This window comes from Chaetura pelagica, unplaced genomic scaffold (assembly GCF_000747805.2).
Source record: "Chaetura pelagica isolate M959 unplaced genomic scaffold, ChaPel_1.0 scaffold139, whole genome shotgun sequence".
In the NCBI taxonomy this organism is placed as follows: Eukaryota; Metazoa; Chordata; class Aves; order Apodiformes; family Apodidae; genus Chaetura; species Chaetura pelagica.
In genome coordinates, this window is record NW_009970717.1 from 6,431,614 (window position 1) to 6,453,141 (window position 21,528).

The 21,528-nt window shown below is 38.6% G+C and overlaps 2 protein-coding genes across 2 annotated transcripts in view; one reads left to right on the top strand and one right to left on the bottom strand.

Annotated features, from left to right (window-relative positions):
* The window catches only part of PLCG2 (phospholipase C, gamma 2 (phosphatidylinositol-specific)), a 51,128-nt gene extending 38,521 nt beyond the window's left edge, over positions 1–12,607 (top strand). Inside the window, exons 24-32 of the mRNA XM_010006196.1 lie at positions 163–320; positions 2,893–2,995; positions 3,945–4,154; positions 4,754–4,899; positions 5,876–5,990; positions 7,198–7,365; positions 8,003–8,091; positions 11,374–11,558; positions 12,342–12,607. Coding sequence (XP_010004498.1) covers positions 163–320; positions 2,893–2,995; positions 3,945–4,154; positions 4,754–4,899; positions 5,876–5,990; positions 7,198–7,365; positions 8,003–8,091; positions 11,374–11,558; positions 12,342–12,384 — 1,217 coding nt within the window. The 3' untranslated portion in view covers positions 12,385–12,607. The remainder of the gene's footprint in view (positions 1–162; positions 321–2,892; positions 2,996–3,944; positions 4,155–4,753; positions 4,900–5,875; positions 5,991–7,197; positions 7,366–8,002; positions 8,092–11,373; positions 11,559–12,341) is intronic.
* Positions 12,608–18,536: 5,929 nt separating this feature from the next.
* On the bottom strand, positions 18,537–21,106 carry SDR42E1 (short chain dehydrogenase/reductase family 42E, member 1). Its single transcript, XM_010006197.1, has 2 exons — positions 21,039–21,106; positions 18,537–19,705 (listed from the first exon to the last, which is right to left on the bottom strand). Exons 1-2 carry the CDS (start codon positions 21,104–21,106, stop codon positions 18,598–18,600), a joined length of 1,176 nt encoding a protein of 391 aa, XP_010004499.1. The 3' UTR covers positions 18,537–18,597.
* Between the last annotated feature and the right edge of the window lie 422 nt (positions 21,107–21,528).

Here is a 21,528-nt window from a genome sequence, read left to right on the forward strand (position 1 = left end):
GCAGGAATGATATATTTTTTAAAATAAAAAAGCACATAAGGCGTTTAAATAATACGATGAAACTTCATGATACTGAGTGTTCCTATGAATCAACAATGACAGCTTAGAAGAAGAACTGTTGGATTTCAGTGTAAAATATCTTGCTACTATGTTTCCTAACAGTAAAAATGCCCCAAGGGAAACACAACAAGCCTTTTGTCTTCATTCTGGAACCTAAGAATCCAGAAGATCCATGTGTTGAGTTTGCAACTGATAAAGTAGAAGAGCTCTTTGAATGGTACCAAAGTATCCGTGAAATCACTTGGAAAACTGCAGAAGAGGTATTGATAAAAATCTCCCTTGTTTTTTTATAATGTCCTATGATACATTTACTGTACGATTTGTCGTTAGCTGCCATACACTGCTAAGTCTTGCTAACCCTGGTCCTTCACTGTCTTGTATATTGCTGTTTGTTCAATTTATTGATGCTGTGAATCTTGTTCCCTCAGCCTTTTTGGGAATGCTGCATAAATCAGCATTTTATGTAAATTTCTCTTAACATTTCAGCAGAGAACTCTCTGTGTTGTACCCTGCACCTCAGTGGAGAAATGTGCTTAGTACTAAAAAGTAGATACCATTACAATTTTACATCTGGTTGCACTGATGCAATTCTAGTGTTAAGTAGAAGAAACTCAGATACCAGATTGTTCTGTTCAGATTCATGAATCCACTAGTGTGTATATGTGAAATCTGAGCTGCCTTTGCCTAAACTGTCCTTAATCCTGATTACTAACTCTGCTTTCCAGGGAGTGCAGTGACACTAACAGGGAATTGTTTGGCCAGTACTTTATCTGTACCTAATAGGCACATCCTAAATTTACCAGATCCTCAATAATAGTATTTCCAAATCCTTGCCTAAAGATTAAGGATTCTGCCCAAGTTTAGCTTTTATGCCAGTCTAAAAATACTGCTCTCAAAGACTTTCTTCAGGACTTGCTTTTCCTGTTCTGATGTATTAACTTACCTCCCTGTGATCTTTTCTAGTATTTAAGAAGTTTCTGATATGACCAAAAAGTCCTTATAATCACTATGCTTATGTGTACTCTTTCTTTTGTTGCTTTTTTCCCCCAATTTTTATTGCTAAGTAGGTGATATGAGTGATGGGAAGTGTATTTCAGTACCGTGTTGGCTCATGCTGTTTACCTGTCATCTGGAGTGGTAATGCTCTGAGGGTCATCATAATCCTATTTATAGCAGACAAGTTAGTGTTTCACACAGAGCACTGCAAATTCAGCAATGGACGAAGCAACAGGAGCTGTTGACCTATTGTTTGGGGAGGAGAGAGACAGTTTTTATGTCAGACTTTCATTTAGGAATAAAAATGAATAAAAGAAAAACATGACCTAGAAGAAGTGTCTCTAAATGGAACGTTTTTTATGGTACATCAATGGCTCTTCAGGAGCTTGGCAGCTTTGTCTTCCTCTATACAGTCCGTGAAGTATTAAACATTCTGTGTTCAAAGATGCTTTGAAGCTCATTTCTGTCAATCAGGAAGCTTTTCTCTCAGTGTGGCCTCTAGAAAGTTCACATGATAGTCTACTGTGTGGGGAGGGGAAAAAGATGAAGAAAAGGTTCTTTCTGCCAGTACAGTTGCCAGGCTGAATTTTGGGGAAGGTAAAAGCACAGTGAGTCAACACTACGGTACAGTGTGATACTTATGAGTTTATTTTGGAGCTTTGTCCATTACACACAAGAAGTAAAATTAAGATTCATGTGTCTTGTCATCTCTGTTTAATGCTGACACTTGCCATGCTCCTAGGAATGGCTGTTCATTGCTAGCTCTCCTGCTTGCTTAACACGAGAGGGTTATGTCTAAAGATGAGCTCATGGCATCTAAAAGTGGTCCTTTGGAGCTCTGATTACTCTTGAGCAATGTCTGGGAAACTGGTGCATCACTAAGTACAATGAGGTTTGTACAGCTTTTTCCCAAGGTTATTTCCAAGTTGAAACACCTTTATTCTTCTTTGCTTTTCTTAGACTTCAATGTATATTCTCTGGTTCAGTGACATATTCTGGAAACCCATGGTTCCCTAACTCTTGATTTTCTTTCTTCTTCAGTTTGTCTTGCTGAGGGGATTCTTTTGCAAGATTTCCTAATTGCTGCTGCTTCATGACCTCTTGCACTGAAGCTAATTGCTATTCAATATAGGACTTTTCTAACATGTTTTATCCTGTAATTTCTGCTTATGTCTGAAAAGCCTTCAGCCCAAAAGTCTCCACTCAGGGCAACTCTTGCTGATTTCAGTGGTTTCCATCTCTGGTGCAGGGACTGTTGCTCAGCTTCCACAGAGCAGGTGTTTGCAAACATGAAAATAGATATTGGGTTTATTACTGATGATGACAACAGGATGCACCTGATTTTTCATACCTAACTTAATTGGTTTGGTGTGCAAATAGGAAACTACATGAATGATGCTCATAGGGTTTGAATTTAACTGTTTGGGAGTTACTAATAAGACTAACAAATAAATAGAGAGATGCTTCACTACCTCTGCATTTTTTCTGCATATATTTGCATTATATGAAGAGAGTTGAGAATGTAACTAAAATTGAGTAGAACCACATTAAAAAAAAAAAAAAATCTCAGGAGGACTGAAACACTTGCTTAAAATTAACCCAAGCAACACGACAACCCCCCAGAAAAAACCCACCCCCAATTAAAACCCAAACCCACTTGGTTAGCTGTTTTCTGGATCGGGTCTTAAAGTACATTACATCTATGCAAGTGTCTAAAGTATCAAAAGGAGTGTGGGTGTTAAACCTTGACAAGAATGCATCAGCTTTGTAATGTCATTAGAGTATACCCTGGATACTCAGTGTATCTGTAACCTAAAACTTTGTTATGTTTCACAGGAGAATAGGAGAAAATACTGGGAAAAAAATCAATTGATTGCTATCGAATTATCTGATCTGGTAATTTACTGCAAGCCAACAAGCAAAACCAAGGACAATTTAGGTATTTCCTTTGATATTACATCTGAATGTTACTTTTTCTACTATCATTACAGTTGTGAAAATTTCAGAACTAAAGCTAAAAATCTATCCTTCCTACAGGAAAACTTAAGTTCTGTCTCACTCATGCAGTTTTAAGTGGTACTTTGTACACTAGGGAACTTGTTGCTATTCAACTATCCCAAAAATCTCTCACAAATTTCTAACTAGTTAACCAGAGACACCATCTCACAAGTGTCTTTAATGGGGAAGCTCACTAGTTGTGTGTTAGCTTTTTTGAGATTAAAAGCTCTGGCTGAACGCTTGAATTGTTTGTAAAAACCTCCAAAATGGATTTGTTGTGCATTATACAATTTTACTGTAAGAACCTGTTTGCCATTTATGTAAACTATTGGAATGGTATATGATCTCATAACATAAATGAGAACTGGTGTCTAAAGAAGTGTGGGTGCGGAATCTGACACTGAAATATGTGCTGCTTATTCCAATTTTTTGTCACTGCTGCTGGAGAAGCCAACAAATGTGCCCTTCTTCCTTAGGTTTCTTTGCAAATGTTTTTAATAAGCTGTCAGTGCGGTTAAGACATTATAATGATAGTCATTGTTTGAGGCATTTGCTAACCCTAGCTCACCCTTTCTTCTCTCCATTTAAACCCAGGAAGGGATTTCTCATTTAAATATGAGTTCTGGTGGTCAGAAGTGCTTTATTAGCAATGATGAAATGAGAATGTGACCATAGGCTCTTGCCTGCCCTGCTGTAAATCGTGGCAGGCAATTTTAACTTTCACACTTGATGCTCAACCAGTTTACAATATCTGCATGAAAATTGTGTCAATTGTTGCATTAAAGGACAAAGCAAAACAAAGTAAAACAAAGTGTTAGTAGAAATGCAGTCTAAATGTTGATCCTTTTCTTCCTTCAGTAACCACTCTTTTTCCTCCCTGCCCTGCATAGAAAATCCTGATTTCAAAGAAATCCGCTCTTTTGTGGAAACCAAGGCAGAGAACATTGTTAAGCAAAAGCCAGTCGAGTTGTTGAAGTACAACCTGAAGGGACTGACACGTGTCTATCCTAAAGGACAGAGGGTTGACTCCTCCAACTATGATCCGTTTCGCCTCTGGCTCTGTGGCTCCCAGATGGTGGCACTTAACTTCCAAACACCAGGTAATATCCTCTTTAAAAAAAAGGATCTAATCCACCTTCCATTTCACCATAGATGCAAAATTTCTCTGCCCCCCCTGCCATTCTAGTCACTGAGGCTGTCCTATTTATTTGTGCTTCCCAGCAGGAAGAGGTGTGCAAGAACTAAAGTTTGAGTTTGAATGTGTGGATTGGCTGGTAGAGCTGGTCCCCAAAACTCGGTCTCCAAAAGCTTTGTCTCTGAGCCTAACTAGCCCCAAGCTCTAAAAGTTTTATTTTGCCTTGATCTCTCTGTAATGAGCAAGCAGAAATATTTACAGTAAGTTTCAGGTCAATGAACCACAGCCACAGAGAGGGCTGTACTCAACGTTCTGCTGAGGGCCCACTAGCTTGTGACACGTTGATAGGAACACAATTGTGAAAGGAGGTGGGTTTATCAGGGTTAAAATTGGTGAGAAACAGCCTGTCAGGTTCAGTGACTGAAGGAAACTGAGTCTTCCAACTTACCTTTCCGTCTCTTTCTGATCATGTGGTTACCAGAAAGAATTGCAGAGAGGAGCCATTAGTCTGGTACTTTATTCAAATGGAGGTCTTGTGTTATGAGTGTTTAACTCTCTCCCTAGATAAATACATGCAGTTGAACCATGCCTTGTTTTCACTGAATGGACACACTGGCTACGTTCTGCAGCCAGAAAGCATGAGGAATGAGGAATATGACCCCATGCCAAATGACTCAAAGAGGAAATTGCAGATGATTATGACAGTGAGGGTAAGTCTCTTTTGTAAATTATGTTTTTCACAAGTCATAAATATCTGTAAAACTAAAAATAAAGCTATTATGTTTCAGAGCCAGATCTGACAGACTGTCAAAATACTGTTTTTAAATGTCAGTGTGTTTGAGAATAAAACAAATTCCACTGGTTCCTGAAAAGAAATATATATCTTTATGATGGTAATGAAGCACATGCTATAGAACAGAAAACACAATCTTGGGGTAATTTTAAATAATTGCTAATAAAAATTCCAAAAGAACTGACTTGCATTTCCAATTTAATGACTTCTCAATAGAAGGGTCCTGTTAAAGACTGCTTAGTAGCAGACTAACTAGTTCAGAGATCTCCAGTGTGGAAGAAAGATATTTATGATGAAATTATAAACTAAGCAGAAAACATAACAAGCTAATCTCCCCCCTATTTAGTACACTGACATAATCAGCATGTCCTCCTCATTTTCTAGAGAAATTGGTTTATAATTTGAAAATTATGCCATGTTGTCTTCTTGGTATCAAACAGGAATTGAACTTGTTTCTGTTCTCAGTTGCTATACTGTAAGAAATATCCCTTAAAAATATGTTTTCTGTTTTAAGCAGTTGTAACTGCTTTTCACTACAGTTTAGAGAAGAGATAAACAGAGGCTGTGAATGTAATTGTCTTAAAATAGATTATGTAATAAAGACTGAGGAAAAATAACAAAACTTATGTTACAGGGCAGGCCTGAAGCTTCCTACTGTGTGTAATGAACATCAGCAACAGTATTGTACAATAAAAATCACTAGGTTGCCCAAATGATGAAAGATTTTATTATTGGTGGCATAGATTTTATGTTTAATATTTTATTTATATTTTATATTTTTGCATGTTCTCTGGATATTCCCTCCCCCTTCCAGTTCTGTAGGCTACCTTCTGTACAAAAATAGTGGTGCCAAGTTTCTTGGGAGTGATCATAACCTACAGTTGTTTTTGCAGGTTTTAGGTGCTCGTCATCTTCCTAAACCTGGTAGGAGCATTGCTTGTCCCTTTGTAGAGGTAGAAATTTGTGGGGCTGAATATGATAACAACAAATTCAAGACAACAGTTGTGAGTGAGTATCTGTGTTGAGCGTGTGAGTTTTGTTGTTGTGGGGATATGGTTCTACCTACTGTGCACTTCAATGAAATGAGTAGGGAATGACTATGGATTTGTTGTTGGTAACTGGCCAGCAACCTGTAGAGGGAGGATTAAGTTAACTTTTGCTCTGGACTGTGCTTGCCTCAGGGCCACTTAATTTGAGAATCTTCAATGTATATCAAATTTAGAAATAAAAGGACAGTTCTAGTTTGCTGAAAAAAGAAAAGTTACAATTCTGTTATGCTTGTCTGTGGTGGTTTTGCCTATGCATAAGCTTGTATATTTACCTATTTAAAAACTTTGTTCTCTTGAAAGTACCTCTGACCGTGCTACTCAGTTCCCAAAAGTCTGGCCCAAAGGAGAAGCTACTACTGTGGGATCCAAACTGTGGTGTTTATTTAAACTTGGGTTTGAGGACTGTCATTCCCTCAGAGCCAGCTTGGTTACACCTGGCTGTAAAGTCCTAAAACTTGAAATGCAATAGAAATTTGATCAAAACTCACCTCTGGGGAGATGTGGATAAGGGATTTGTGTTTGAGTGCATGTGTTTGAGTGTACATGAGCTTCATTTAATGCAACACCTCAGCCACTTAATATTTCACTGTTTAATGTTTCTGGATGCAGCAGGGAATGTTCCTCTAGTAGACAGGGGGCATTGGTTCTTGTGGAAGATAAACACAGAATCAGGAGCAGAATGTGGATTGTTGCTCTTCAGTACTTCAGAGAAGAGGATTATGATTTTAATTTTGTGTGGGAAGTGACCAAACCTTCAGAGAGCAAACTTCCTGGCTGTGTCACACATACCAAATTACTCAGTGTTCCATAAATGTCTGTAATAATTGTGCCATTGTACATTAATCTTCCCAGTGCTTTCCATGCTTTTACTCTGATATGGAGCATGAATTAGCTGCTTGTTTACAAACACATGTCCAAGGAGGTTTTATATGTTCAAATACAAATAATAGCTTTTCTTCATGGATTTCCAACCCTGCCAATTTCCTCATATCTCCTCCCACAAATAAACAAATACAAACCTTCTGAAGCAAGGTTACAACAGGAGACAGATGGTAAATAGGATTTTTGGGCCTTTGTATCCCCAGAAAATGTCCTGGGACACGTACCCATATGTGAATGAAGTGAAATTATCGCTTCATACTGCAAATGTTTTCTTTTCATTACAGATGACAATGGCCTTAATCCAGTTTGGGCACCCTGTCCAGAGCAAGTGAAATTTGAAATTTATGATCCAAATCTAGCGTTTCTGCGCTTTGTGGTTTATGAGGAGGATATGTTCAGTGATCCAAATTTCTTAGCACATGCCACTTTTCCCATCAAAGGAATCAAATCGGGTAAGATCATTGGGTATAATAATGGTCTAAGTCAAATAGATGCTATTCAGAATTGTTGTGTTGTGACTTTACTCTCAGTAGCAGCTACAACGTGCCAAATGACAAGTGGTCTTTGGATCTGAGTTCCTTTACTCCATTGTTTAATATGATACTGGATGTGCAGCTTGCAAGTATTTAAAATAATTCTCTCACCCTCTTGAAATTCCATTTTAAAATTGAGATATGAAAGTGCTATGTGAAAGAATTTTCACTCTTTGCCACATACTCCATTTCAGCAACAAGCTTATGTACTCAAGTAAAACTGGGAAGATTCTTTTTCTGTTTTGGTGCCAGTGCATTTATTTTGTTGATTACCTTAAATGTGGGTGTACGTAGAGTATGTTTTCCATTTGCCTCTGCTTCTGGTTTGGTTTTCAAGAGCATCTGAAATTCTGTGTTTCTCCATTTTGCCATTCTTGCCTTTTGCTTTCCTGTAATTATTATAGCAAGTTATAGCAATGCCTGCTCTTGGCAGCAGAGCATTTGAGCAATGAAGGATCTGTCAGCCTTCAGGACTGTATGCACCACTTTTGTGACTGCAGATGACCCTTTGCCTTTAAACTAATTGTCTTTTGCAAATATTCTCCCCCTGCCCCAGGTTTTAGATCAGTTCCTCTCAAGAACGGCTACAGTGAAGATATAGAGCTGGCCTCGCTTCTGGTTCACTGCGAGATGCAGCAAGTTCTGGTGAGAACCACTGGGGGGGTTTTGCACACTTAGAGTGTATATGATCAGTTCTTTGTAGAAAACAGGAAATGAGGATTTAGTTTTATATTCTGTGTTGTCTAATGAGCTATTGTCAGGCATTTCTTCTGTAGATACTGGGAAAGACTAAGAATGAAAAATGAGTTACTCTCCCTCTGGGTGAACAGATAACAGTTGTAACAAAACCTTGTTACTTCCTCTAGCTTCTGCTGTAACAAGATGATCATTGTCTTCCCCTGTTACCTGACTGATGCAAAGCTAGCTAAATTCAGCTTTGACTTTGTAGAACAATCTCCTTGTTAAAGGTGCTACCTAAAAAAAATAATAATAAAAAAAATAACTTTAGGAAAAGAAGGTAGTAATTTCTAACAGTATTTCATTAAAATAAACAAACCATGAGGTGGGTGACATATTCTGGTTCCTACAGACTTGCTAATATGTTTCTTTGAAGCCTCTCTACAACATGTAATTGAAGTACTACTATTTCTAAACATACAGGGAAAAAATAATGATGCATCCTTGCTCATAGAGCCAGGCACTGAAGTGGCTGATCTGTGAACAGCATTTGTTGATGTTCCAAAGGCACTGCTGTATATGTGGATTTGAAGCAGGATTATTCTGACTCTATCTCAATAATATTTTATGTAATTTAAATGCACTAATGTAGAGGCCATGTGATGGAAGTTTAAAGATGCTTCAGGGAAGTGGGTATTTCAGGGTGCTTTCAGGTACCTTTCAGATTCAGAGAAAAAACCCAAAAGACCAACCTCTTATTTGTAGTCTTTTACAACGATTCAGGCTTACACTGCAGTTCACACCAGCTTACTTTATTTTTCTTGATTAAAACACCAGCTTCTGCCAACTGTAAGTCATTATACCTCTGAGGGGATTAGCACCTGCACTTGCATACACTGCAATAGAAATTACTGAATTCAGTCACATTTTTCCTCCCAGAGGAGTGGCATCCTTTTTCAAACAACCTTTGTCAGGGTTTACAAAGCCACCTTATAACACATGATGTAAAATGACTGCATGTAAAGAGTGTTTTGTAGCCATGGTAAGTTCCTCCTGTTGGCTAGCAGAGAGTCATGAGAGCAAGAGAGGGCCAGAAGCTGACACCAAGGTTGTGTGTGTGTCTGTAAACAAAAGGGACCTATGTCCTTTGAAGATAACACTTAAAAAGTTCATACTTCATGGACACTAGTCTGATAGAGGAGGCCTGATAAACTGCTAATTTTTGGCTCTCTGCCTTTGAGAAAACTGGCAGTAACTCTCCATTTCCCAATACGTTGAGCATGGACATCACTTGTAGATATATTGTGAATTCCTCCTGCTGTGGTTTCTCTTCAGAAATTCAGATCATTATTTGTCTGGGGCAGGAGTAGCTCTGAAAGTGTTGTTCATAGCAGCATCCTGTCCCCCAGTCTGTCAGCACCACCTCCTCTGACAGTAGCATGTTTTGCACTCTTGAAGCCCCTTCTGCTTGTTAAGCCAAATGAAGGTGCAGCACAGCTCTGAGTTTTTCTACAATGTCTGATGTCTCTGGGTGGTAATGCAGTGGCAGGAGAACTTTCAAAATCTTCCCTTTTATTTGGCAGTCTGCAGCAAACCAAGGCTGGCCATAGTTAACCAACTTCTAGAACGTTTGCAGATCACTCAAGAAGCAGCCGAAAAGATCAAGGCTGTTTCCATCTGTTCCTCTGCCCTTTTTTAAAAAATGATGACCCTCCATAAAATGATATAATTTAATAACAGGCCTGTTTATATACAGAGGCCATCTGCATACTCTTAGAGATGAAATACAAAATTGTAAAGGGAAATTACAGATGGCTGTGGAATTTCTCAAGAATAGAGAAGCAAGAATATTGTAGACATAATCATGCACATTTGTGAATTATTATGTGGGGCATTATTCAGTTTCTGTTCAAGTTAACTAGCTTTCTATTGTAGAAATTGTACTATACTGAGCTTGTGGTTACATTTAGAAGCATGTCTTATTTGTTTGAAAAATTTATTTACTTGATTCAGAAAGTGTATCTCTCTTCAGCATTCTCTGTTTACAACCAGCATCAGTGGTGTTTGTTTTTAACATAAGAATTGAAAAGGATACTCTTAAATGGGGTTTTAAAGCCTAGCTTTGTGGACCCATTTATTTACAAGCACAAATAGCAAGTACTTGAGCATCTTGATGACTGCACCTGCAAATTGGTAATTGGCAATCTGCTTTTCCCTTTGTGATTTGGGAATGCAAAGTTTCCTCCTTCTTTAAAGAAACAAATAAATTAAATAAATTGCTTTAAGACTCTTCATTAGTAGCATAGCACTGAGGCTGTTTCAGTTGATTCAATCCATGCCTGGGAGCTATAGGAATGTGTTTCAGGAGGGAAAAAAAGGTTTAGGAAAGGATCTTGTTGTTCTAACTGAATCCCTGTGGGGATGTAGCTAACCTGTCAGTTTTCCTGAATCCAGACTGAGTGCAGAAGGAGGCATTCTTATTAGTATGCTGCCTCTGAAAATGTTTAGATTTATTACATTTATTGATTGCATGTCATTTCTTGTAGGATGAGTATCTGGTTTTGCTGTTGATGTGAAAATTAAGACTTCAGTCCTGACAGGACTATTCCCCACTAGGAACTCTATGAAGGAGACAGCTTTTGCATCCAAAGTTTTGAAGTACTAAAGTAATTTGAAGTCACAAAGGGAATAATGAGAATTACTTTATGCTGGTGGAGTATTCTAAGAATTTCTGCTGTGGGCTGCATACAACAGAAACTGACTGCTGCAAATCTTTCTTCAAATACTTAGTCAGTTCCTCTGCAAGTATTGAATTGCCATAGCTCCACAGGAACATGGGATCTGTCCATCTTTCTGGATCATCTGAGTACTTGCTGCTACCAGGGGTCCTATTTACTAGCCATTATTTCCACTTTTAGTCTGGATGTCAGTAGGAAAGCATCAGGATTGGTAGCATGTTGTGTAGTACACAAATATGATGGAAGAATAAAAAAAAAAATAAACTTTTAAAAAAGCATTTTAGAAACTGTTATAATCAGATAACCCACCTTGATACATCCATCATTTGCTGCCCTCTCCTCACCAGACAACGTTCCAGAAGCATCCTTATAAAACTAATTTTATAAAACATCCTCTAAAGCTAATGGAATGTGGCTAGGAAAACAAAATAATGCCACAAACCATGTTGATTCTATGTAATTTTGGGTATATGTCTTACAAGTTAAGTTGATTTCCAACATTTTTTTGAAGGAAAGTGAAGAAGAGCTTTATTCCTCGTGTCGGCAACTTCGGAAGCGCCAGGAGGAGTTAAATAACCAGCTGTTCCTTTATGACACCCGTATGAATTTAAGGAATCCCAACAGAGATGCTATATTAAAAGAATTCAATGTGAATGAGCACAAACTACAGATATATCAAGACACATGCAACCGCAGGTGGGTTGACAATCGTTGTTCTTTCCAAGGCAGCTCTGCCTAGACATGATTTATGGTAAGGAAATCTCAGATTTATCAAAATGAGCATCTAAAGAGTGAGGATATCTGAAGCAGGGAAGGGCTGCAGGGAAGCAAGGCTGGGCAGTGAGCCACTAGAGGCCAGCAGATGCTGTGAAATATCTGCTCCCTGAAATCTCAGTTTCAGTGCTCACAGTGAAACATGTAATCCCAGTTTATATTCGTTTCTTCTCCTGCTTTCCATGAGGAAAGCCTGGAAGTATGTATAGCCAAATAACTAAATGGCCTCTGTCTTTCTGCACTATCCAAGTTATGTCCCTGGAAATGTTGTTAGTATATTAGATATGTGGGAACAGAACGTGGTTCCAGATGTATGAACCAAAAAAGATAAAAGCAGTATTGAGTTATAACAGCATAGAATTGTCAGTCAAGTGTCAGTACATCATCCAAAGCTCAGGGGAAGGATCTTTCTCCTTTGCTGCCACCTTTGGGCTTGGTGTGAGGGAGACAGACACAGGCTCCATGTACCAGGAGGAAGTCTTGAATAGGTTTTGAGACGGGGTAGAAGACTTTTCTTGAAATATTTTTATCCTTTTTTATGAATCACTGGTTTATTTCCATTTATTGAGGGAAAAAAAAATGGCTATGCTTGTCGTTGATATATTACTCACTGTTTGTATCCAAGTAAATTTAACTTGGTGGACTGTTTTCCCCTGATAAATTCCTAGTAGACTTGAATTTTTCTTTTTCTTTTTTTCCCCTAAGACTAAAGGAGAAGAAAGTCAGTAACAGCAAATTCTACTCTTAAAGCAGTCATTCTTTGATGCATGCTTTATGGTGCAATTCAGGAAGAAAGTAATTTATCCTGGTCATCCTAGACAACAATGGGCTCATCAGACTGAATGACTGGAAGAAAAGAAGGTGGATGAAAGATGGGTTTCCTTAATAATTTCTTGTTACAAGAAAGACTGTTTTAATTCCTTATAATTTATATTCTGTACAAAGCATACCCTCTGTGCAGGCCAGACCTTCTTTGTATTCTAAAGATTTTTTACAATTTGAGGACATGCAGTTGGATAGACCTCACTTCTCACTATCAATACCTGAAGTACAAGGATAAATCATCTACTGTATTTGTGTACAAAGGCTATAGACAAGACATTCACAACAATTTGCATGCATGGAATCACACCACTTGAACAACCTGGCTCCTTAAGATTAGCTGGGAGTGAGTTTTTAATTTATTAATTGCTATAAAAGCACTTCTACGCTGGCATTGTCACATCATGTGTGTGACAGTGCCCAAGGCAGCAGATTGTACTTCTGTTACTGTATCAAATATTTTGGGCAGCTGATAACTCATACCATTTTGTCTCTTGTTAAAAGTTTTTAGTTACATTTTTGAGAATTAGAGAACGTGTTAATTTTGTTGAAACCAAATATTCTCTGCAACTGTAGTTGTGTTTTTCCTGTTGAACTCTTTGTAAAGGTTTAAGAAAGGAATGGTGTGTGAACCTGTATTCATAGCCCCTGTGAACTCATGTTCACAACCTCAAGGCACTGGAAGGTAAGGTTCTTAAAATATACAGTAGGAAATACCTGTTCACATAATGGAAGGATATTTCAAATTCTGAAAAGCGTTTACTTGGTTGTAGTATCATTTTGCAAAACCTTTCAGCTGCTAATGTGCTTAGAAATGAATTTTTAAATGAACTGTCCATTTTTGACTTTACAATCCTACTTAGACAAGAGTGTCAAATGATTGTGTTGTGTAAATGCAGACTGTTTTCCCAAAAGGGATCTAATCCAAGGAGGATAGGAGGCACAAATAGAGGATAATCAGATTAAAAACATAGAGCTACAGAAGAGAAAACTTGTTAGATTAGCAAGTGTTTTTTCCTGCCAGAGCAGAACCAGAGTCCTGGCATATTTAACACCAGCTGTCATAACTTGTGTATGTCTTGGCTCTTTGTGCTAGCACTGTGTTATTATCAAATTCCTGGTTCCTTTATCTCTATGTGGGTGCAATTTTGCTGTCTGTATGCTTGACTTTAACTTCCAAATGTCTGCAGAGGGATTAAGTTTTTCTGTCAAAGTGACTGCCTGAGGCATAAAATGCTGCATACACAGTGCTGTATTTCTGATCACAGAAAACTTGCTTGGATTTGGGATTCATGGCCTGATGAAGCTGCCTCAGCAGTTTTCTCTTACTCCCAGTGCTATGACTTCTGTTGTTTCAAGAGACACTTAATTGATGTCATTGTGCCTTCACAGATGATGGTTAGAGGTACTCCCTTGAGGTTTTAGTTATTCTGTAAAGACAGTCTTGTCTCAAAGATGAAAGTGCTGTAATAGTGTGCCTCACAATGGGATGGCTTCTGTACAGTTTTTATTATAAAGAAATTGATTACTAATCACCCAACTGAAAAAAAGAGAAGAGAGCAAAGTTAAAGGCAATTATCTTTTCTTCCTCCTGCCTGGAAGCTTCTCAGTACCCAGGTGTGACTGACCTGTTCCAAGGATGAGATGGGTGAAAACTCCACTCAAACAAATAAAAAAATCTCATCAAGTGTGGATTTGGGATGTGAAGCTCTAACCTAGACTATTGTATAAAGCTGGCCTTATCTGCAGTATCCAGGTGTAACGGGATGACGCAGTTGCTGCTCCTCGAGGGGTGGACCATTGGGGTGCATGCATTTTGTGGCATGTTTGAGGACATGGTTAGTTTGCCATATGATTGTTCCCTGTGCTGTATATTTAATTGAATAACCTCTATGATTCCTGTTTAATGTTGTGAGAACAGTGTGTTGTCAGAGTTGATCAGACAAGGTGGCCCAAAGCCTTGGCTGGAAGGTCCTGAGATTTTTGCTACAGGTGGGACAGGATGTATAGGCAGTTGAGTACCAGCTAAGTTTGGACTGGTCACAAAGGAGACTACAAGAAGCCAGGGCTTAGGGAGATCAAACCTTAGAGCTCAAGGCTGTTGCTTTGGTGTTTTAAGCTCAGTTCCAGACTGGACATAAGAAAATTGTCAATTTGCCCTGGTTTCTTTTTTTGATGTGCATTTTCCTGATGCAGGACAGCCATTGTGTGATGAACACAGGAGTTTCTTGTACTGCTGCTTTGCAAATAGTTAAGAATTAGCAAATTTATAGTTCTTTGAAAAGTTCTGTGCACATTGTCCACACATGCTTGATGTCAAAAGTTATAAGAGATACTCCTCAATATTTATGAAAATCCATTTAACAATAAGACTTTTCCCCAGAGTATAATGTTACACTGTGTCCAGAAGGAAATACTGCACTGGCTGGTTCTCTGCCTTGCAAGTGAAGGGCAAGACTATGTACTAACTCTTCTCTTGTTTCTTGTACTCTCTCTTTTAACTGCAAAATTTCACCTCTCAATTTGTTGTCAGGGCAGACTCTGTAAGCAACTTTTTTACACTTGCAACTGTTTTAATATGAAAGTAGGTTTGAATTTGTGTGCCAATTTTATAATCAAGGAGGAAAAACATTTATAATTGTTTTAAGTTAACAATACCTGTTAAATTGTTGTATTCTTATAAAAACTGTTTAAAATCCTTAGAATAACTTATTTTTAATAAATAATTTTTGATATCTCAGCAGTGATATGAATGATGCCAGATGCTTCTTCGTTTAAGCATTGCTCATTGAATTTCATTAATTTTGCCAGTCATTTGAGGAGTACGAGTGAGTTCTTATTGACAACAGTGGTCTGTTGTGTTATGGTGTGTTCTGCTCTAGCCTGGAGGGAAGGGCATTTGTGTTTTTAAGATGAACTGTCTTATTGATTGTTTCTATAGTCATGGTTCTTGTTGCACTTCATCTGAGTGCAAAACAAGCAGGGCAGAAGGAAAAGGTCAAAGATCAGGTTTCACTTGCAACTCCTAACCGACCTTTTTCAGTGATAGGTAGGTAGAAGCTTTAGCTCTAGAGAGCATCAGATTTGGATGAACTCAAGCAGTAAAGATGGAACAAAGCAAAGGATATGTGTACAGTCATTTGAAAGCATGGGAATCTTGAAGTTCACCATTAAATGGTATCAGCACACTTTCTGCCTGTAAGGCTGCGTGGCTACATGGTCTTTATGTTGTGATTTTTTTCATTGTTTTTCATTGTTCTTCTTGGGAAGTAAATTTTTCTTTCTTTTGATAAAAAACATATGCATATTGAGCAGGACTTGATATGAGGTATCCTGTAGCATAGTTATTCTAGGTCATTAGATGAGCTGAAAGGTATTTATTACCTTTTAATTTGTGACTATTAGTATTTCTTCATCCAGATGTTTTGTTGCCTATGTTCTTACTTTTCCACTTTAATGCATCTATCATTTACTCTGTTGCAAATACTTATTTTTAGTTTTGCAGTTCTCTTACTAACCTTCTAGGATGGTGAGATGTCATTAGCTATGTGCCAGCAATTCTCTTTGACTTTTCCAAAGAGAGTTCCTAGTTGGAAAAAACCCTGAAGGTGGCTTAGAAGCTGAAGTACAGGTTGTTGAATTCTGCTATAATTGTGCGTCAGCGTTTCCAAGTGCAGTCCACAGAGCTGACTTTGTTCCAAAATTCAATTTATATTTTTAGAAATAGGAGTTAAATATAATGAAAATTAACCTTCAGAATCAGTTTAATGCCAAATTTGTCTTCTGATCCCTGACAGTATTTATAAACATGCACAGCTATTAATGAGAGTACAAGTTCATTCACTGCTAGTCTACATCTTAGGTGCTACTCCAGTAAAACAGGGAATCATGAGAAAGCAGAATTCCTTCCCTTAACACTTGTTTACTCTGAATTGCAATTTATTCCCCAAATCTTCTAAAATTTATGTTCAGGACACTTTTCTCTGAAGATCTCATTGTAAATTATTAAATAGGCCACTATGTTGTTGTAAGTATGTGGAAATTAGTATTCACTAGAAATGAAGGAAAATTTTGGTTGAGTATCTTAGGAGAAAACACTGTAAAAATCTGGTCTACTTTAAGGATGATTGACATTTAAATTTCTAAAACAAATGTATATAAATATAAATTAGAAGTCTTAAGTTGCTAATGTATATCTAGCAGTTTTACCTTGACATGCTGTGCATGTGAAGCAGATGACCAAAGATTCTTAAACTGTTCACTTAGAACATCAGCCTCATTCAGGCACTTAACAGTTGTTAAAGAATTTTGAGGACTAGGAAAAAGTGAAACTGTGCTGCATTTTGTTCTGCTTTTTCAGTTTTTAGATGCATTTCTGGTAATTAACTTTCAGTAAAACAGGTAATAGATTAAAATTTGTACACAGACACAACACTTCAATTAATCACCTTAATTTACTCAGCTATTCATGCAAGAGTATTAATAACAAATAAACAGGAAGGAGAAGGAATTCTCATAGTAAAATACTTAAAATAGAGCAGCTGTGACTGACTGTATATATGTAATTTTCAGGAAATTTAAAAGTCTTTTCCTCAGCCACAGATTTCCTGGTTTGTTTTGGAAAGAGGAAAAAAATCCTTCACCTCTTGTGTAGTCAAGACTTTGGTTGTTTGTTGTGGGTTTTTTTTGTGTTTTTTTTTTTTTTTTTAAATTAGATGGAGCAGAATGACAGGGAATTAATGAATATAGTGACACCCTGCTGACGGGGTGTGGGGTAGCCACTGGCTATTCCTCCTAACCAGTACCTGTGCTCAAGCAGGAGTCATGGCCCGTTAGGACAAAATAATGCCTCCTGTTATCAGTGAAAACTTCTGTCCTTGACCCCAGACAAATGAAAAAGTTCATGTGTTGAGCTCAGTTTTTGCCAGAGTTTTTGGTATTCAAGTGGTTGTGTTTGTCTCCTCTGGAGCTTCCTTTTCTGTTTTACCTAAAAAGCTATCTGGGGCTCTAACTAGTAAAGTTTAAAGGGATTTGTGAACTTCTTGAAGGACTGTCCTTTTATCAAGAAGTACTGAAAATGTCATTCTGACAGGTTAAGGGAAAACGACTTAGTGATTGAATATTTTGATGTGAATTTTCTCAGGACTTCTTCCTATTTTAAACTGACAGAGATGAGGGAGTTGCTAGAGACAGTAGTGACCTGTACTCAAGGTCTTCTTTTCTATTCTTAAAAACTCCACAAAATAATGAGTTTCATTGTATCAAGTGTCTACCATCCTACTACAAGGGTGATATTCTATTCAAATTGTGTCAGGTGTTAAAGAAATATTATTAAAGCCTAAAAATGTTTTATAAACAGTGGAACATGAATGTAATCACTCACCAAATGTCTTTGATGGATTATTTGTTTAACCATTCAATAATGCTGGGAAAAATCATAGATCTTATTTATGAATGCACTTTAGCTCATTCATTTTAAACAGGCAGATTCTACTGTTAGAAAAAATCTAGAAATCTGTGCTGCTTCAAGCTCTTTACTATAACTTAGCTTAACTATTGTGCATTTTCTCAGAAATGTCATTAGATACCACAGTTAACTAAGAAAAGCATACCAGAATGTTTTAATTAAGAAAAAAAAAAAAGTATTTATTTATTATCTAGCAGTTTATCAGTTAATCTTGGGTAGGCATATATATATCCAAGCTGGAAAGCAGAATTTGAGTTTGGAATGTGATCAAAGAAAAAGTTTATTGTCCTCTGGATCATGTAGCACAAACTTTTTAGCAATAAAGGACAGGGATCAAAAGTATAATCCCATCAGGGAGGAAGAAGGGTCAGTCAAAGGACATTTGTTCCATTCATTGTAGTGTGCTGTTGTGCCTGAAAATAAAATATGTTTGCAGTAATACTAAGTTTCATCTTGTTAGTGATCTGATCAATTTTACTCTGAAGAGGAAATATGTATAAAAATTACACCTTTTTACTTAGCATTTCCATTCCTTGGGGATAAAACTCTTGAAGACATTTACCTTAATGACACAGGTGTATATTCTTGGGTCTTTTTTCTGTTACCTGTCAAAACCAAGAGTACTCAGACAACATAACTAAATAGAGTGCTCTGTACTCAGTGTTTCATCTTTCAGAGTGACAATGTAACTGCAGATGGAAACCATGAGACCATCACAGCAATCAGCAGCAAGAGCAAACCTCCTTCCCTCACAAGATGCATGATGGTGTATTTCCTTGGCTTTGGTCCACAACCCTGAGATCTAAACCACTCAACCACTTCGTCCAGGCTATACTGCTGAGGCTCATAGCCCAGCTCCTTTCTGGCTTTCTCCATACTAAAATAATGTGTGACACCAGTTTTGTAAACCTCTGTGCGAGTGAGAAGAGGCTGAAAATTGTAAATGTGACCTACAAGAAAATGAACTACTTCAGTAAGGAATGCAAAGAAATAGACCAGGGAGAGTGGAAGGCGACAGGTTGGGAACTTGTAACCCAAACCTTCCACTAACGGTCGGAAAAATTCAAAGTTATTGACAGGCCTGCCATCAGAAATAAAATAGGCTTGGCCTGCAGCTATGTGCTTTCTGCTGGCTTTGAGGGCCTCAGACGCAAGGATATGAGCCTGAACTAGGTTGTCAACATGGACAAATTCTACTAAACTAAGGGGATCTCCATATACAAATTTAAACAGCCCCCTTTCAATGTAACTAACTATTCTTGGAAGATGTCTTTGTTCTCCAGGCCCATAGATGCCTGCTGGTCGGAGAGCACAAGTCCGTAATATACCTTGCCCATTTTCAAGCTCAGCACCATTTGCCTCCAACACCTTCATTTCAGCTAAAGACTTGGTCCGGGAGTAGTGATCTGGATGCAGGTGAAGAGGTAGGTAAGGCAGAGATTCGTCCCCGTTTTCTATAATCTGGCCTCCAAATATCACGTTGTATGTACTTGTATAAACCAGGCTCGACACTCCTGTGCTCCTGCAGGCTTGGATGACATTTTCTGTTCCTTTCACATTAACATCTTCTATAAGTTTTCGGTTGAGCTGCTCCCTGCCAGACATTCCATAGGAAGCAATATGGAATACACAGATGACACCTGGAAGCGCCTCTGCCACTTCAGACAGGCAGCAGACATCCCCTTTCACGAACTTCATTCCCTCTGGCATGGCTTGAAGTGGCTTCACGACATCAAAGAGAATCACATCAACTCCCTTCTGGTGTATGGCACAACCTAAACTAGAGCAGGATAGAAACTGCTGGTATATGTAGCATAATGAAGCACGAAACATTTCACCTGGGGGTGGGGGAAGACTATTAACTATTTTAATACTGTTACGTTTGGGGTTTTTTTTGGTTTGGGTTTCTTTTTGCCCCTAGTGGGACTCTTAAATATTCAGCCATTTACTGAAGATTCAACTGTGATACTTTAGGTACTGAACTAATTTCTTAAGCTCCATCAATACTTTCTATGGGGGTGGGGAAAGAGATGGAACTGCTGCAAAGGAAAAACAAGAACAGAAATAACTGAAGTGCTTTCAGCAGCTTTTTGGAAGAATCCAGCTATTTCTCTGCTTTTGTCCCCTGCAGATCAGCAATAGCAAACTTTTTAGATGTTAATCTGTAGCCAAATATTTAAAAAAAAAAAAGTTACTGGTTTTATCTTATTGCTTTTGTGTCATCCTAGTTCTGTCAGAATAACAGGCTGGTATTCACCCTTGTGTTTGAAATTTATGGAGAAGAGGAATGGCTCTAAGCTGGTATGAATATTACTCCAAGTCACAGGTATAAATGCAGGCATTGACACAAAGTATAAATCTGGTATTCCTCCCTCCTACAACTGTTGTATTTCTATAGTGAAGGGCAAGACAGTGGAAGAAAGCAATCAAGAAGTCAGGTATCTTCTGAGATTTTTTTCTCCATGCTTGAAATTTACTTTTTGGTCATGACTGTAATCTCTCTCACCTATGAAAGCAGTTATAACTCTGAAGATTATCTAGAAGATAGTCTAGGGCTCAAAATAGGATTTTTTCTTTACATGATCCAGCCTGTAGAGCCATCTACAGTAAGGGGAAATAGATCTCACTGAAATATGTACCTTATTAAAAACTCCAAATCTAAAACATCAATGTCCATGACAAACAGATTCTAGAGAGTAGAGAGCAGATGCAGTACTGAATTGATAGAGCTAAGCACGTGTGTAACTGTTTGCAGGCCAGGGCCTGCTGCCAAAAGGAAGATCTGCATACAGGTGTAGTCCTGCTCCTGAGAGCTGCCTGAAAGATTATGATCTAAATCCTCAGCACAAAGGTGGCCAAACAGGTAAATGTCTGCAAGCCAGTTGATGCTTGACATTTGGACATACAATAACATATTTGCTTAAAATACTAAGAAACAGAGTAACACGTTTGTCTAAGAGTGAGACCCCGGATGAATCTGAGGATGGGGTTGAGCTGGATCAAGCATCTCAGGCCCAGAGTTTTCCAAAGGAGACCCAGGTGGATGTTGTCCCCTCACCAGCAGCAACCTGTTACACTTTTTGTTGTACGTGGTAACTATTTAACGCACTAACCGGCAGCCGAAATAACCCCCTCCTCCAGTAATGAGCACGGCTCCCTCGGCAGCGTCTGCTGGCTCCATCCTCTTTCCTTTGGCAGCACCAAACAAAAATCGACCTACAAAACACACTGTAAACACACCCATTGAGATCAATCTCAGCTTTAACGCCACGTTCAGTTATTCACAGACCTGTTTCATGCTTCCCTTGCAGCCTTTCCCTTCACCATCTGCTCCTGAAATACCCGCTGCCCTGCTATCGGTGCTGCTCGGAAGAGGAACCACAGAACGTTCCCGGTGGGCAGAGCCCCCCCAGCAGCACAGGCCACCAGACCGTGTCCCCCAGCCGTGTCACCGCGCCCTGACCCCGCCAGCCCATCTGTTCCAGTAAAAATGCCTCCCAAACCGCACACAGCCCTCCCCTGGCGCGGCCCGCACCGTCCCCTCCGGTCCCGGCACCCGGGAGCAGAGCTGTCCCCTCGGAGAACGGGCGGCTGAGGGAGGAA

What these genes read in the sequence shown, in the direction of transcription:
- SDR42E1 (XM_010006197.1), bottom strand. Translation starts at nt 21,106, where the DNA reads ATGGAGCCAGCAGACGCTGCCGAGGGAGCCGTGCTCATTACTGGAGGA. An exon ending in GGGGGTTATTTCGGCTGCCG is followed by an intron (nt 19,706 to 21,038) that starts GTTAGTGCGTTA and finishes ATCCTGCTCTAG; the next exon opens with TTTAGGTTGTGCCATACACC.